Consider the following 15,099-nt stretch of genomic DNA (forward strand, 5'->3'; position numbering starts at 1 on the left):
AATACCTTGTCCATATGTTTCCTGCTCCAGCCAAGCAAGCAGACTTGGATGCATCCTTTTACCTCTTTTTTGCTTTATCTTTCCTTTTTGTCTTCTGTCCACAAAATATCTTCTGACTTTTTTTCAGACTAACTTCCTTCTGGTTTCCCTTATAATTCCCAAGACTTTATCTACATCCCAAAAACACTAAGACAAAACTAAGCTGATACTTCCCTGTTTATTCTACAAATAATATATAATTTAATTAGTATGTATTTATCCAGTTGTGTTTCCCTTTTATGGATAGTTGTCTAAGTAGTTTGCTTTCTTAGTTTATATGTTGCTCAAGGGATAGGTTTTAAATTGGAAGTAACATCTTTTACAGCATCATTCGTGTATTTAATATTTATTTTAATTTATTCTTATGTCCTCAACATGGTATTCTGAAACTGGTTATATCCCATATCACAAGTTATAAGTGGATGCGGCTGATAAGGTTAACTTGAGTTTGTCTGCACAAAACTCGGGTTAAAACCTATACCTACCACAAAGTCCCCATCCCACTAATACCCCACATAACTACCTGAGATCAACTTACCACCAGAAAAGGTAAACAAACTAGAAGAAAAATAGTGGCATTTCTGAGCCAGAAGTGAAAAAGTGTGATGTGATATAGAGTAATGCACTTGGAATTAAAGCCAACAAGCATTTATTAAGCACCTACTACGTAGTTATGATAAGCTCTGGGAATACAAAGAACAGCAAAAAATAAAAATAAAACATGCAAACAACTATGTACAAACGATATGTAGGATAAATTGGAAGTAATTGCTAAGTGAAGGAAGGCACTAGCATTAAGGGAGATTGGCAAAGGCTTCTTTTTTTTTTTTTGGTTAGGCAATGGGGTTAAGTGACTTGGCCAGGGTCACACAGCTAGTAAGTGTTGTCTCTGAGTCCAAATTTGAACTCAGGTCCTCCTGGAATCCAAGGCTGGTGCTCTATCTACTGTGCCACCTAGCTGCCCCAAAGGCTTCTTACAAGAGGGATTTTAGCTGAGATTTGAATGAAGTCAGAGGAGAGGGGAGGCAGAGATGAGGAGGGAGGAAATTCTAGGTGTAGAGGACAGCCAGTGAAAATGCACAGAATAGGGAGATGGAAGTGTTACATGCAAGTACTGCCAGGAGGCCAGTCTTGAGATCACAAAGTACATGGTGAGTGGTGGGTGGGAGGTGAAGAGTAAGGTATAAGAAGACTGGAAAGGTAGCAAGGGGCCAGGTTATAAAAGGCCTTATGATTTTATAGTTGATCATGGAAGTAACTCAGAGAGAGAGACAGAGACAGAGAGAGAGAGAGAGAGAGAGTGTGTGTGTGTGTGTGAGAGAGATGGTCAGATCTCAGCTTTAGGAAGATCAATTTGATAGCTAAATGGAAAGAAGGTTTTTTTGTTTTGTTTTGTTTTGTTTTTGCTAGGCAATGGGGTTAAGTGACTTGCCCAGGGTCACACAGCTAGTAAGTGTTATGTGTCTGAGGCCATATTTGAACTCAGGTCCTCCTGAATCCAGAGCCGGTGCTCTATCCACTGCACCACCTAGCTGCCCCTATGGAAAGAAGGTTGAGGGAGACCAACTAACAGGCTATTGCAAGAGTCTACATATGAGGTGATGAGGGCCTGCATTGGCAGTTAGAGCACAATAGTACTCCTTCATTGGCAATGTTAAAAAAAAGAGAGGAGAAATGTTGCAAAGGCAGAATCTATAAGACTTGGCAACTGATCAGATATGGGGGTGAGAGTGATGCATCAAGGATGACTCTCAGGTTGTAACCCTGGGTGACTGACAAGATGGTAGTGCCTCAATTGTAATAAAGAATTTACGAAGAGGGAAAGGTTTTGGAGAAAATTAATGAGTTCAGTTTTGGATAAGTTGAGTTTAAGACATCTATGAGACATCCAGTTCAAGTTGTCCAACAGATGACTGGAGATGTAAGGATGGAGGTAAGGAGAGAGGTTAGGGCTTGATAAACAGATTGGAGAATCATCTACATTGAGACAACTGAATCTGTGGGAGCAGATGAGAATATCAAATGAAATAATATAGGGGAAGAAGAGAGGCCAGGACAGAGCCTTGGGGGTTATCCTGGTTAGTAGGGGTGAACTGGATGAAGATTCAGCAAAGGAGAGGTCAGATAGGTAGGAGAACCAGCAGAGTTTTATGGAAACCTAGAGAAGAGATTACCAAAGAGAAGAGTGTGGTCAATAGTGTTAAAAGTTGCAGAAGTCTAGAAGGATGAGGGTTTTTAAAAGGCCATTAGATCTAGCAATTAAGAGATCATTTGGCTGAACAAATTATGATATATGAATACGAAGGAATACTATTGTGCTGTAACAAATAATGAAGGAACTGGATTCAGAAAAACCTCGTAAGACTTATGTGAACTGATATAAAGTGAAGTGAGCAGAACCTAGAAAACAATTTATACAGTAATGCAATATTTTAAAGATAATCAACTCTGAAAGACTTAGTAACTTTGATCAACACAATGACCAACCACAATTCCAAAGGACTCATGATGAACCATGCTATCCACCTCTAGAAAGAGAAGTGACAGACTCAGAGTCCAGAATGAAGTGTATTTTCTATTTCTTTTTTTCTTGCAACATGGCTAATGTGGAAATATATTTGGTATCTCTATACATATTTGTAATGGGTCCCATTTTTCCTGCTTTTTTAATGGGTGGGTGGTAGGGGGAGAGAATTTGGAACTGAAAATAAAACAAAACTGAATTAAAAAAATAAAATCCAAAAACAAATCATTTGAAATTTTGTAGACAGCAGTTTCAGTTGAATGATGAGGCTGGAAAGCAGACTGCAGAGTTTAGAAGGCAGTGAGAGGAAAGAAAGTGGAGGCACTTCTTCAGAAGTTGAGCCATAAGAGGGAGGAGAGATCTAGGAAAATAGCTAGCAGGGATGAACAAATCAATGAGGGTTTTTTTTTGAGGATAAGAAAGACAATGGGTATGTCTGTAGGTAGCAGGGAAGCAGCCAATAGACAGAGACAAAGGAAAGGGTGGGCAATCTGCTGAAGAAGATGGGATGGAATGGGATCACTTGCCTTGGCAAGAAGAGCCATTTTTTGATGTGAGACAAGGGTGGAAAAATAGCAGAAGGGAGAAGGTGGGCTCTTAGCACATGACTTCAATGTTTTCAGTGAAATATAAGCAAGGGCTGGGGGTGGGGTGGGGTGGTGGCCATGGTGCCATGAGAGGCTACAAGAAGGGATAAAACTGTTTGGAAAAACTGCTTTAGTAAGCAGAAGAGTGAATCAATTAGGGAGGTGTAAAAGAATTGCCTTGAAGCAGAAAGGCCTCAGTTGAAATTTAGTAACATAAATCTGTAGTGGGCCCAGTTCAAATCATATAACCTGGGTCCAAATCTTAGTTCTGCTACTTGAAACCTGTGCAATTTTAAGCAAATCACTTCACATTTTCCTGAGCCTCTAGTGTTTTTGTCTGTAAAGTAAGGGGGTCAGATTAGATGATTTCTGAAATCTCTTCCAGCTTTAAATCCCCAAAGAGAATCACCAACAGTAAATTGATTATAATTAACCCAATTATAATGACAATTTTAATTTATTATAATTGACTGGAGCACTTCTATACTTTGACCTTGCACTTACCTGATGCTGTAGAGTTTTCAGAGCATCTTCCGCTTATTATCTCATTTAATAATGTCTATATCCCAAAGCTATTGTGAAGACAAAATGAGAATACATATGAAACTACTTTGAAAACTGGAGAGCTTACGCAGAATCACATAACTCTATCTGACCTTCGGAATCTCACCCTACTCTGTCATTTTACCGATGAAGCAAAGGGACAGAAAGGTGGTGATTTATACAAAATCACACAGCTGTTCAGTAGCAGCATGGATAGTCTTGACCCCTAGTCTTCTGACTCCTTCTTCAGCATTTTTCCATTATAATCACTAAATCAGTATTTAGGGGATGTTATATAGCCAGTTTTGTGCCAGGCATTATGGCAGATACAAAAGACTCGGAAAGGCAAGTCCTTGTTCTGGGGGAATTAAGACTGCCGGTATTTCATTTTCTAGACTTTATCAATAGCATGTTTCCCACTCTCTCCCCTCCCTTCCCCCGCCCGGGGTGGGAGGAAGAATGAATCTCTGATTTCACGTGTTGTGAACTTTTCATGTGGAATCTCCCTCTTCTAATGCATATTGGCAGCTCATTTGTAATGTCCAGTCTTGGAAAGGTGCCTGGTACACAGAGAAGTCATGACTTGCCTAGTCACACAGCCAATACTCGTCAAAGGCAGGGCTTGAACCTAGATCTTCCGGACTCCAAAGATGCTTCTGTACTTACTACTCTATACTGTCTTTCTCCCCACTGGTTTTGTTTTGTTTTGTTTTTTTACCAAAAATAAAAACTCAAAGCATGAAACTTTATCAAAACTCCTATGACTTTATTTGAACTGCTTACTCAACAGTCATTCAGAGCACCCTGGTCCCATTTTTGGTATGCCCCTCTGCTTTTGGCTGGGCACAGATGTTTCCCCCACTTCATGTTTGCATTCTCTGGTGGGAAGTTGGTTTCTCTTTTTGTATTCATGAATCTATCTAGTTGTTTGGGAGGCTCCTTTTAAAACCTTTGCAGCTGACATACACTATGGCGTGAAGTATATTTTTGTTTATTTGTGTCCACTGAAAGAAAAGCTAGAATACAGAGTAGCATTTGTGAAGGGACAGTCTGAAGGGGTACACATTGCTCTAAGAACACTTTTTACTCCTGCTCACCAAACAGAATTCTCACGTTCAGGTCACAGAACTGCTGAGACAAAAAATGCTCCTTGCACGAGACACCTATGAGCCAAACAGGCCATTCTAATCTAGAAATGTGCTCCTGCCTGGGATGGAGCTAAAGAGTGAAGATAAAGCTTTACAGGCAACCCACTAGCTCCACCAGAACCCAGAGGAGACCAAAGAATCTTTCCCACTGGCCTCTAAAAGATTCACTTGCTTATTCATTCCCTTAAGGTCATCCTCAAGTACTGCAGACAGACTTCTGGGGTGACTTTTATGGATTCAGACAGTCTCCTCCTTCTGCAGAGGGGGTCTGAGCACAAACCTAGGAGTTATCTTTATACTATATGAAGTGAATGGGAATGACAGCCTAGATATCCTAAGGATTATTAAGAACAAAATCTTTGATGATGATAAGTCATGGAGGTTCCTGCTCTTACCCCAGGGTCCATAATAAGGTACCCCCAATATTGAGTCAATAGTGAAGGATAATGACCATTTTTCTTGCTATGTAACAAACTAATTTACAGACTGATCATTTACTGATGTTCACCAATTTGCATGTAGATTAACTGTCATCCCACAACAGACGATGAAAATACCCAGCAAAGAATGAGTCTGTTTATTCTGATCTCCTTAATAAACCAATTGGATTAATTAGTGATATAAGCCACCATGTGGCAAATGACAATTACAATGGTTGAAAATGGTCGAGGAGATAGATGACATCTATGTGTAGAGGAGTGGATTTTTTTTTTTTTTTTTTTGCTTTTTGGTGAGGCAATTGGGGTTAAGTGATTTGCCCAGGGTCACACAGCTAGTGTCAAGTGTTTGAGGCCGGATCTGAACTCAGGTCCTCCTGACTCCAGGGCCAGAGCTCTATCCACTGTGCCATTTAGCTAGCCCAGAGGCATGGACTTTTAACTGAAAGGGAGGACGGCATGATGAATAGTGGGGACAGGCTAGTATATTTGTTAAACTTCTCTGTCACAGATGAAGACTATTTAGAGAATCTAGGTGACACATGGTTGGCTGGATCCAGGGTCTGTGGTTGGGGATCATCTTTTTTGCCTATGAGGGTTTATGACCTTTATATCTTAAAGCACCTTTTCAAACTCCAGTCTAACAGCTTGGTCCTTGTGAGAGACATGAAGGCTCAATGTAGAAATTGCCCCTCAGATACTCTTCTACTTATAAGGTTAGTCCTTTTGTTTACCTACCATTTTGATTATCCACATTCTGATCTTCAAAAATAAAACATTTTTTTCTTTAATTACTGGCCTGGGTCTCTTCACTAGTCAGGGAGTAGGAGAACGGATGAGATGATCATGAGTCCATGTTAAACTCCCACTCTGTGTCAGTGCTGAGAGAGCCTGATACCTGCCATCTTATTGTGGCTTCTTCCTAGAAAATCTGTACATTCTTTTTCATTCAGTACGCTGACTATGCCTCACAGAATCACAATATCTTAGATCTGGAAGGTCATCTAACAATTTTTCAGATAAGGAAACTGAGACAGAGAGGTGATTTTCCCAAAGTCACAAAGCTACTTAATGGCAGAACCCAGATGTTGTAAGCGCTTGTCCAATGCTCTTTTCACTACATATTACATTGCCTTCCTGTTCAAAATGCTCAATATCACAGCTGGTCAAGAAAAATACCTTTTCTCAACCAGGTCACAAGCAGTTGTGCCATCTGGATTAAGAGATAAGGTTAAAATGTGAGGGAGACATGACCTTCTCACTCAAACCATCGACTAAAGGTGCTGTCACTGAACACCATGGACTAATGTATTCTCTAACTAACGTGAGCAGAGTGTACTTGGTGAGAGAGCTGTTAGCCTTCCTCCTGCCTGATGCTAATTAAGCCTTTCCTGTTAATGTGCAGGGCTGCAGCTTCTGCATGAGAATACTACCCGTATCTTCTGTAGGTTCTCAATTCTTCAGAAAGTACATACAACTCTAACAGATGTGGGTCAAGCTTCAGCCAGAAGTCTCTCCACCTTGACTCTGCTGTCCTATTCAAATCTGCCTACATAAGAGGCTGAAAAATAATAAAAAAGGTTTTTTGGCAGGAAGGAGAACATGCTGCCAGACAATCACATTCTTCTGCATTTCTGTACGGCTCTTACTTCAGGTCTTACTTGTTCCTCAAACCGGCTGTCTAAGTGAACTGGACAGGGACTGCTCTTATTTTACAGAAAGGTAAATTAGGGTCCAGAGAAGGAAGTAACTGACCCAAACTCAGTGATGAATACAACCAGGGGGCTGAGTTGCTCCAGATGACCGGGGGACCCATACACAACAACTAATGAACTTGTGCACAGAATAGCCAGTAGCCCTGAGAGCATGATATGGATGGGACAGACAGACTGTTTATGTACAAGGAAGGGCCAGCTATGAGCTAGGGAGGAAGCTTCTTGATCTTACCACTTTCCCAAGGAATGGCCAAATAAGGGTAAACACACAAGTCTCCTAATGGTTTGAAGCCAGCCACATTACCAAAATGGCTTAGTTTCATTGCTTGTGAAACAAACAGTGAGAGTCCTCAGCTAGTGTGAAAGCTGTGAGTTGTAATCTTTTCTGCTATCTATAGTCACAAGTGTCCAAAATATCAGAAAGAGAAAAGTCAGCTTATTATTTCTGTAAAGACATAGAAAAATGTATACATTAGATGTAGTCACATTTGAAGTTGATGGCCTAGTCACAAATCTTGGGCTATGCCCTTAGAGACATGGCCTGTCATTTACTCCAATGAATCCTGTTTTTCAGATTTTGGGGTCGGGATTGTATGTAGGCTGAGAATGCTAATATCCAGGAATTTTAAATTTCAGTAAAATCCTGAATACTAGAGAGGGAAGACTGTAAACCAAGCCAGTGAAAAGTTCAAAACCAACCAATTCTCCTTGAGGAGATTCCCAACCTACAAAATTCAGATCGCTTACCCTGGGCTGATGGAATAGTTAAAGAAAATCACATTGATTAAATCCAAGAAATCTTATAGCAGGCCAAGTCTTGAATTGACACGGATGGAGAAAAGGAATCTCCATCATGACGGGTCTATTTTGGGGAAGATAAGCAGGAGTACAAGTAGGTGGGTCTAAGCTGGAACCAGGAGGAGAGAGCAACAGCCCCCATTTGGCAGCTCCGTGCCTAGCTCTCCCCTCCTCACAACCACCTCACCCACTCAGGAGTCAGGGAGAAGCCTCAATGTCCTATCAACTTCATAGTATAGGGAAAGTATCAAGTTTTAGAGGTTTTCCCATGCCACCTGCCCCTCCCCTGGACTTCAACCTACAAATAACTTGGATTATTTGCCAGTGATTTACCAATTTCTTGCTTTCAACCTCTTTGCAACATTATCACTTTTTTAGCTCATGTAATTTCTTCATAAGGACAGGGTGGGTGGATTCTTTTCAAGGTCCTCCAGATTTCACAATGTATCTTCATTATTTGCAATGTTGTGAAGTTCCAAACAACCAGGTATGTCCCTAGTTAGATGTATGATGCCCAAAATACACCGAAGAGCCAGTTTAAAATGATCTTGGGCTCCCTGTCTTTGGGATTCTCCACTTAATGGATAAACAAGAGATGAAGGATTTACAAAACACTCCCTCCACCCCCCTCTCCATACCAGTGGTTGGTTTCTAGGCCATCAGTTCCAATCCCTAGGCCCGTGGGCTCAAGCCCTGGTAGGAGGAGGCCAGGGGGGTCTGGCGGCTGCCCTGGTACATCTCCATCACCACTGCAACTTCCATCCTGGCCTGCTCGCAGATGATCCTTAAGCGTCTGTTTGTAGCGGAAGCTCTTGCCACAGCAGGGACAGGGGTAAGGCCTCTCCCCTGTGTGGATGCGCTGGTGCTTCATTAGGTGGTGCTTACGAATGAAGCTCTTGCCACAGTGGGCACAGTGGAAGGGACGCTCGCCGGTGTGCAACCGCTGGTGATTCAGCAGGTGCTCTTTACGCATGAAGCTCTTGCCACAGTCGCCACACTGGTAGGGCCGCTCACCTGTGTGGATCATTTGGTGGCGGATCAGTGCCGAGTGGCCGTTGAAGTCGATGCCACACTGTGGGCAGGAGAAGGGGCGCTCCTGGGCATGGCCCCGCTGGTGAAGCAGAAGACTAATCTTTAGACTGAAGCTCCGACCACACTGAGAACAGCGAAACGGGCGCTCCCCAGAGTGGCCACGTCGGTGGCTAGTGAGCCGAGACTGGTCAGTAAAACGCTTGGGGCATTCTGGACATGGAAAGGGCCGTTCACCACTGTGGACTCGCAGGTGATAGGCAAGCCGAGAGGGGTGCACAAAGCTCTTGGAGCAATGTGGGCAGGTATGGGCCCGCTCAGTTGTATGCACTCGGGCATGATTGCTGAGGTTGGCCTGTTGGGCAAAACGCTTAGGACACTGGGCACATGCAAAAGGACGCTCACCAGCATGACTACTCTGGTGGTCCATCAGCATTTCCTTCTGGTTAAAATTCTTGCCACAACGACGACAAGGGAAGAGTTGCTGTTGCTCCCCTGATTGGGGGGGAAGGGGAAGGTTGCCCAGCTGGGTGAAATTAGCCTGTCCCCCGAGGGGGTCAATGGGGTTATTAAGCTGAGGTCCAGAGGGTAGTATGGGTGGAGGATGCTGGCTCTTGAAAGCTGCATCCTGGAAAGCATCTTTTGACACTGCTGAAGGGTTGGCAGAGGTAACCTGGGCATCTGAACACAGAGGGCCTCCAGCAAGCCCTTCGGCTTTGATGGCAAGCTCATCATCTGAAAGAGAGGACTACGGTTGTTATACGACACAGAAACTGCTTTGTTAGCAATTCTCACCACAAAGTAGTAGCTACATTCTACCTGGTTTTCACAAATTGCTCTGTGCTTTTATTCACTGTGATTGTATAGGGAAGTGATTAGTTCAAAGGAACAGAAACAGTTCAGTGAAGTTCTGAGGTGAGAATCCAGGAATCTAAGGTGTCATCTCTGCATTATGAAATTCCCTGGTTTGAGATAGGGGATGGGAAAAAGCAAAGTTTTAAATTAAATTTTCCTAAGACATTGCTTTCATCATGTCACTTCCCTGCTCCACAACTTTTTCTCACTCCTTTTTACCCAATGATCCAGCCTCATTCCACCATCCTCATCTGTTCTTCCAACTCTTCCCAGCCATAAATCTTCTGATCTAATAGTGCTGCTCTCCTTTCTTCACTCCCCACTTCCCTCCAAACCCCTGTAATGAACCTCATTCACTTCCATGGTTTTCCTAGTGTCCATTTTGCCTTTTTTTTTTTTTTTTTTGGCTCCTGTCAAGGCTGAGTTTCTCTACTGCACAATACAGAAGGCAGGGCTCTGTATCTGCTCTATCACTCACCAGCATAGGTGCCTTTGTAAATGTCACTCTCTTCAGGGTCCTGTGGACCTTCCACCTGGGGGTCATCTTCTTGTTTAATCCAGGAGAGAATGTCTGACGTGGAAATGCCTGGCTCTGTTTGAGGGAAAAGAGAAACAGAGTATTTTGTTTTGAGTTCCTGCGGGGGAATGGAACAGAATTTTGAACCAAAAACTGGAATTAAACAAACTAATTTAATTTTCAAACAACCCAAATATTCATTTGTGAATAAGCAGGTAAACAAAACTCTTGATAAATAAGTCACAATCTCTGCACTGGAGATGTCCTAAAGTGATTTAACAGTGTGTCCTCTATTTCTATTGAACTTTTACCTTTAAATTGCTTTTATCTTAATTCTCTTTTCCTCTCACAACAGTGCTATAATGCAGAAAAAGCAAAGACTCTTAATTAATGTAACATAGCAAACATAATTTGTTAAGTGTAAAGCACTATGTTATGTATTATGGCTATAAAGATAAAAAATTATACAGTCTCAGGCCTCAAGGATCTTACACTATACTAGGGAAAGACACATAAATAAATAAACATGATACAGGATAGAATGTGATAAAGAAAAAGGACAGATAAATACAAAATGTTATAAAAGATCACTTTCCAGCGGAAAAAGGTGAGGATGATAGTGGTGAGGAGATGGGATCCATCAAAGGCTTCATGGAAGTCGTATCACCTCAGTTAGGCACTAAAGAAAAAGGAGGAATTCTATAAGCAGAGATGGACATCAAGGGAATTCCAAGCGTAAGGGATGGATTACATGGATGGAGAGAGGCAGGAAAGAACAAGGAAAGATAAGGGAACACTTCTGGTTTAGCTAAAACGTATAGTGTGTGAAGGGAGTCAATATGAAACAAGGCTGGGAAAGCACATTATGGTCAGACTGTGGAGGGCTTTAAATGCCAGGCTAAGTAAGAAGTCTGTATGTGATTCAAGATACAACATGGAGCCTCTGATAGTTTTTCAGGAGGAGAATAGTGTAATCATATCTATGCATTAGGATGACTGATTTGGTCATTATGTGAAGGATGCATTGGAAAGGTGGGACCTGTGGGTGATTATTATAATTGTCAATGCTAGTGGTGATGACGATCTACACTAGAGTGGTGGTGGTAGGAATGAAGAGGAGAGGTCCAAAATAAGACATTACTAAGGAAGAATCGATCAGGTCACTAGGCTGGATATAGGATTTGGGAAAGAGAGAAAAGTCAAGGATGACTGTGTTTTCCAGCTTGAGTGACTGGAAGGATAATGGTGACATTAATGGAATTAGGAAAGTTAAGGGAAAGAGGAAGTTTTGGGGAAATGATGATAATTCAATTTTGGTGCTGAACTAAAGGTACTCAAAAACATTCAGATAGAGAGATCCAGGAGGCAATGTTCAACTAGACATCAGGAGAGAGATTATGAATTGATTTACAAATAAGTCATTTTATAGAAGTCATAATTAATGTTATAAGAATGGATGAAATCAGTAAGGGAGATAAAATAAAAACACAAGAGAAGATAGCTGAGGACACCAACATTTAGGGGATAGTTGACAGATGAAAAAATGAAGAGTGAGAAGGAGTTGGCAAGGTAGGAGAAAAACTAGAAAGAACAATGTCATGGAAGTCCAAAGGGAAAAAGAGCATCGAGGGAGTGGTCAACAGTATCAAATGCTGCAGAAGAGTCAAGAAACATGACGCCTAAGAAAAGGTCACTGGATTTGGAAACTAAGAGTAGGAACAGAAACCAAACTCCAGAAAACTATAGAGAGGGTTGGTCTTGAAGAGGAGACAATGATTTTGCTTTTTTTCTAGAAATTTAGCAGTGAAGGGGAAGAAAGATACACGACAACAGTTTGAGGAGGTAGCAGCATCAAGGCAGAGTATTTTTTAATTTTTTTAGGATAACGCTGACTTGGGTGAGAGGGAACATATGGTATAGAGCAATAGTGTCAAACTCAAATGGAAAGGGATGTCTGCCAGTTGCATATTGATTTAGAAGACCACAAACTAACATTATCTATGTTGTAATGTATTTTTATTTATTTTGTTAAGCATTTCCCAATTACATTTTAATCTGGTTCCAAAGCTCAAGTCTAACCTCTGGTATACAGGATAGAAAATAGTCCTCATAGTCAAGATGACCTGGTTTAAAGTGCCATCCTTGACACAAACTAGTTGTGTGGCCCTGGGCAAGTCCTTTTTAAGTAAATAGCTTGGTTTGTTTTTTTTAAATACATTTTTATTGATCTTTTATTTTTGTATTGCCTAAATTTCCCCTTTATCCCTCTCTTTCCTCCTTCTCCTCTCCCAGGCAGCCATCCCTTATAACACAGCTCCATACCTGGGGATCCCTTCTCCCATCTTTCCCCTTCTTTAGGCCAAGTTTGTTCTTTGTAATTTTGTAATATTCATCTTCTTTTCAAATAAATAAATAAATGTATTTTTTATATTACCAAAATTTCCCCTGGAATTCCTCCCACTCCCAGAAAGCAATTTTATATAACAAATAACATTTTTAAAGGAAAAAAAAAAAGAGGGGCAGAGCCAAGATGGCAGAGGGAAAGCAGTGACTTGCTAGAGCTCTCCCCCAAACCCCTCCAAATACCTACAAAAAATGGCTCTAAACAAATTCTAAGGCAGCAGAACCCACAAAAAAACAGAGTAAAACAAATTTCCAGCCCAAGACAACCTGGATGGCTGATCAGAAAGGTATATCGCGCCGGGCAGGGAGAGGAGCACAGTTTGGCCTGGGTGCACAGGCTGCAGTGACCCTGGAGCAGGCCTCAGAGGACTGAATCGCGGGTAGCTGTGACGGTTTCCAGACTTCTCAATCCAGGAATGCCAAAGACAGCTTAGAAGGTCAGTGGGAAAAGTCTGTAACTCCGTGAGAGAAGAAGCTAGGTCTCAGCTGCAAGTCCAGAGCATGCCCTCGGGGCAGCAGCTTTTTCCTGAACTTCAGGCCCACAGACTGAGGGGGAACAGAGTGGCTGATCAGAGGGGGATTGCAAGGATCTCTTTGCCAGGGCTGAGGCAGAAATCTCTTGCTTTTCCCATGCTTGGATCTGAGTCAGAGTTCTGAAGGGCGGTCCTGGGGCGAGGAGGAGCGCTGGCCTGGTGGAGCTTGTTGTGGCAGTGGGGAGGAAACACCTCGCCCCTCATCATACCACCTTGGAAGAACTGACACTTTTCAGGTCCCTAGAAGTATCTCTGAAAACAGCTGTACAAACCCCCAAAGCTTGGGACAGTACATTCTCCACATTGGAAACAGACTCTTACCTTAACAAAGAGTTTAAAACTCAAGTAATTGGCCGGGATCATGAGTAAGCAGCGCAAAAAGAGTCAGACTATATTATCTTACTTTGGTGACAAAGAAGATCAAAACATACAACCAGAAGAAGAAAACAAAGTCAAAGCTCCTACATTCAAAACTTCCAAGAAAAATATGAATCAGTCCCAGGCCTTGGAAGAGCTCAAAAGGGATTTTGAGAAGCAAGTAAGAGAAGTAGAGGAAAAACTGGGAAGAGAAATGAGAGTGATGCAAGAAAATCATGAAAAGCGAGTTAACAGCTTGCTAAAGGAGACCCAAAAAAATAATGAAGAAAATAACACCTTAAAAAATAGTCTAACCCAAATGGCAAAAGAGGTCCAAAAAGCCAATGAGGAGAAGAATGCCCTAAAAAGCAAAATTGGACAAATGGAAAAGGAAGTCCAAAAGATTACTGAAGAAAACACTTCCTTAAAAATTAGAATAGAGCAATTGGAAGCTAGTGACTTTATGAGAAATCAAGACATTGTAAAACAAATCCAAAAGAATGAAAAATTAGAAAACAATGTGAAATATCTCATTGGAAAAACTGACCTGGAAAACAGATCCAGGAGAGCGAATTTAAAAATTATTGGACTATCTGAAAGCCATGAGCAAAAAAAGAGCCTAGACATCACCTTTCAAGAAATTATCAAGAAAAACTGTCCTGATATTTTAGAACCAGAGGGCAAAATAGAAATTGAAAGAATCCACCGATCTCCTCCTGAAAGAGATCCCCAAAGGAAAACCCCTAGGAATATTGTAGCCAAATTCCAGAGTTCCCAGGTCAAGGAGAAAATATTGCAAGCAGCCAGAAAGAAACAATTCAAGAATTGTGGAAACACAAACAGGATAACACAAGATTTAGCAGCTTCTACATTAAGGGACCACAGGGCATGGAATATAATATCCAGGAGGACAAAGGAGATCAGATTACAACCAAGAATCACCTACCCGGCAAAACTGAGTATAATTCTTCAGGGGAAAAAATGGTCATTCAGTGAAGTAGAGGACTTTCAAGCATTCTTGATGAAAAGACCAGAGCTGAATAGAAAATTTGACCTTCTAATACAAGACTCAAGTGGAACATGAAGAGGAATAGTTTCAAAACTAAGAGAGCACATTACTGAGCGGGAAGAATGAAATTCATTTTACTTAAATGCAAACACCAAAAGATAATGTGAATTTCTCAGGTAAACGTCTTTTATTTCGAAGGAAAATGAAAAAAAAATCCATCCAAAAGGCAAGAAAATTTAAGAATTCACATCTAACAAAATCTGAACTATTTCTGCTGATGATGATAAAAACCATTTAGCTTTGTATCTTAATCCATGTAGAGATGATATCAAAACTTACTATATAGTGTAGACTTCGTTGGGAAGGTTTTTTGTGCTTATTTAAATCTAGTCCATGTATGTCTCTAGCCTTCTATTCACTCACATTCAGGCATATTTAATTTGGCTGATAATTTCAACTCCTAAGGTGACCAGATTTTATTTTATTTCCTTTTGTTGTATCTTCCTCAAATAAGATTTGACCTGGTTCCCATGACCCATGAAGAGATATAACATATGTGGACTGGATTTGGATGGCAAAATACTGATATGTCACCCTGATGTTTA

At 41.3% G+C, this 15,099-nt stretch overlaps 1 protein-coding gene across 1 annotated transcript in view; it reads right to left on the reverse strand.

The window, feature by feature from the left end:
- Positions 1-5,619: 5,619 nt before the first annotated feature.
- ZNF398 (zinc finger protein 398) overlaps positions 5,620-15,099 on the reverse strand; it is a 41,431-nt gene continuing 31,951 nt past the window's right edge. Inside the window, exons 5-6 of the mRNA XM_027856827.1 lie at positions 10,154-10,267; positions 5,620-9,555 (exon numbers count right to left, since the gene is read on the reverse strand). Coding sequence (XP_027712628.1) covers positions 8,396-9,555; positions 10,154-10,267 — 1,274 coding nt within the window. The 3' untranslated portion in view covers positions 5,620-8,395. The remainder of the gene's footprint in view (positions 9,556-10,153; positions 10,268-15,099) is intronic.

Source organism: Vombatus ursinus, unplaced genomic scaffold, assembly GCF_900497805.2.
Source record: "Vombatus ursinus unplaced genomic scaffold, bare-nosed wombat genome assembly UNPS02011649.1, whole genome shotgun sequence".
NCBI lineage: Eukaryota > Metazoa > Chordata > Mammalia > Diprotodontia > Vombatidae > Vombatus > Vombatus ursinus.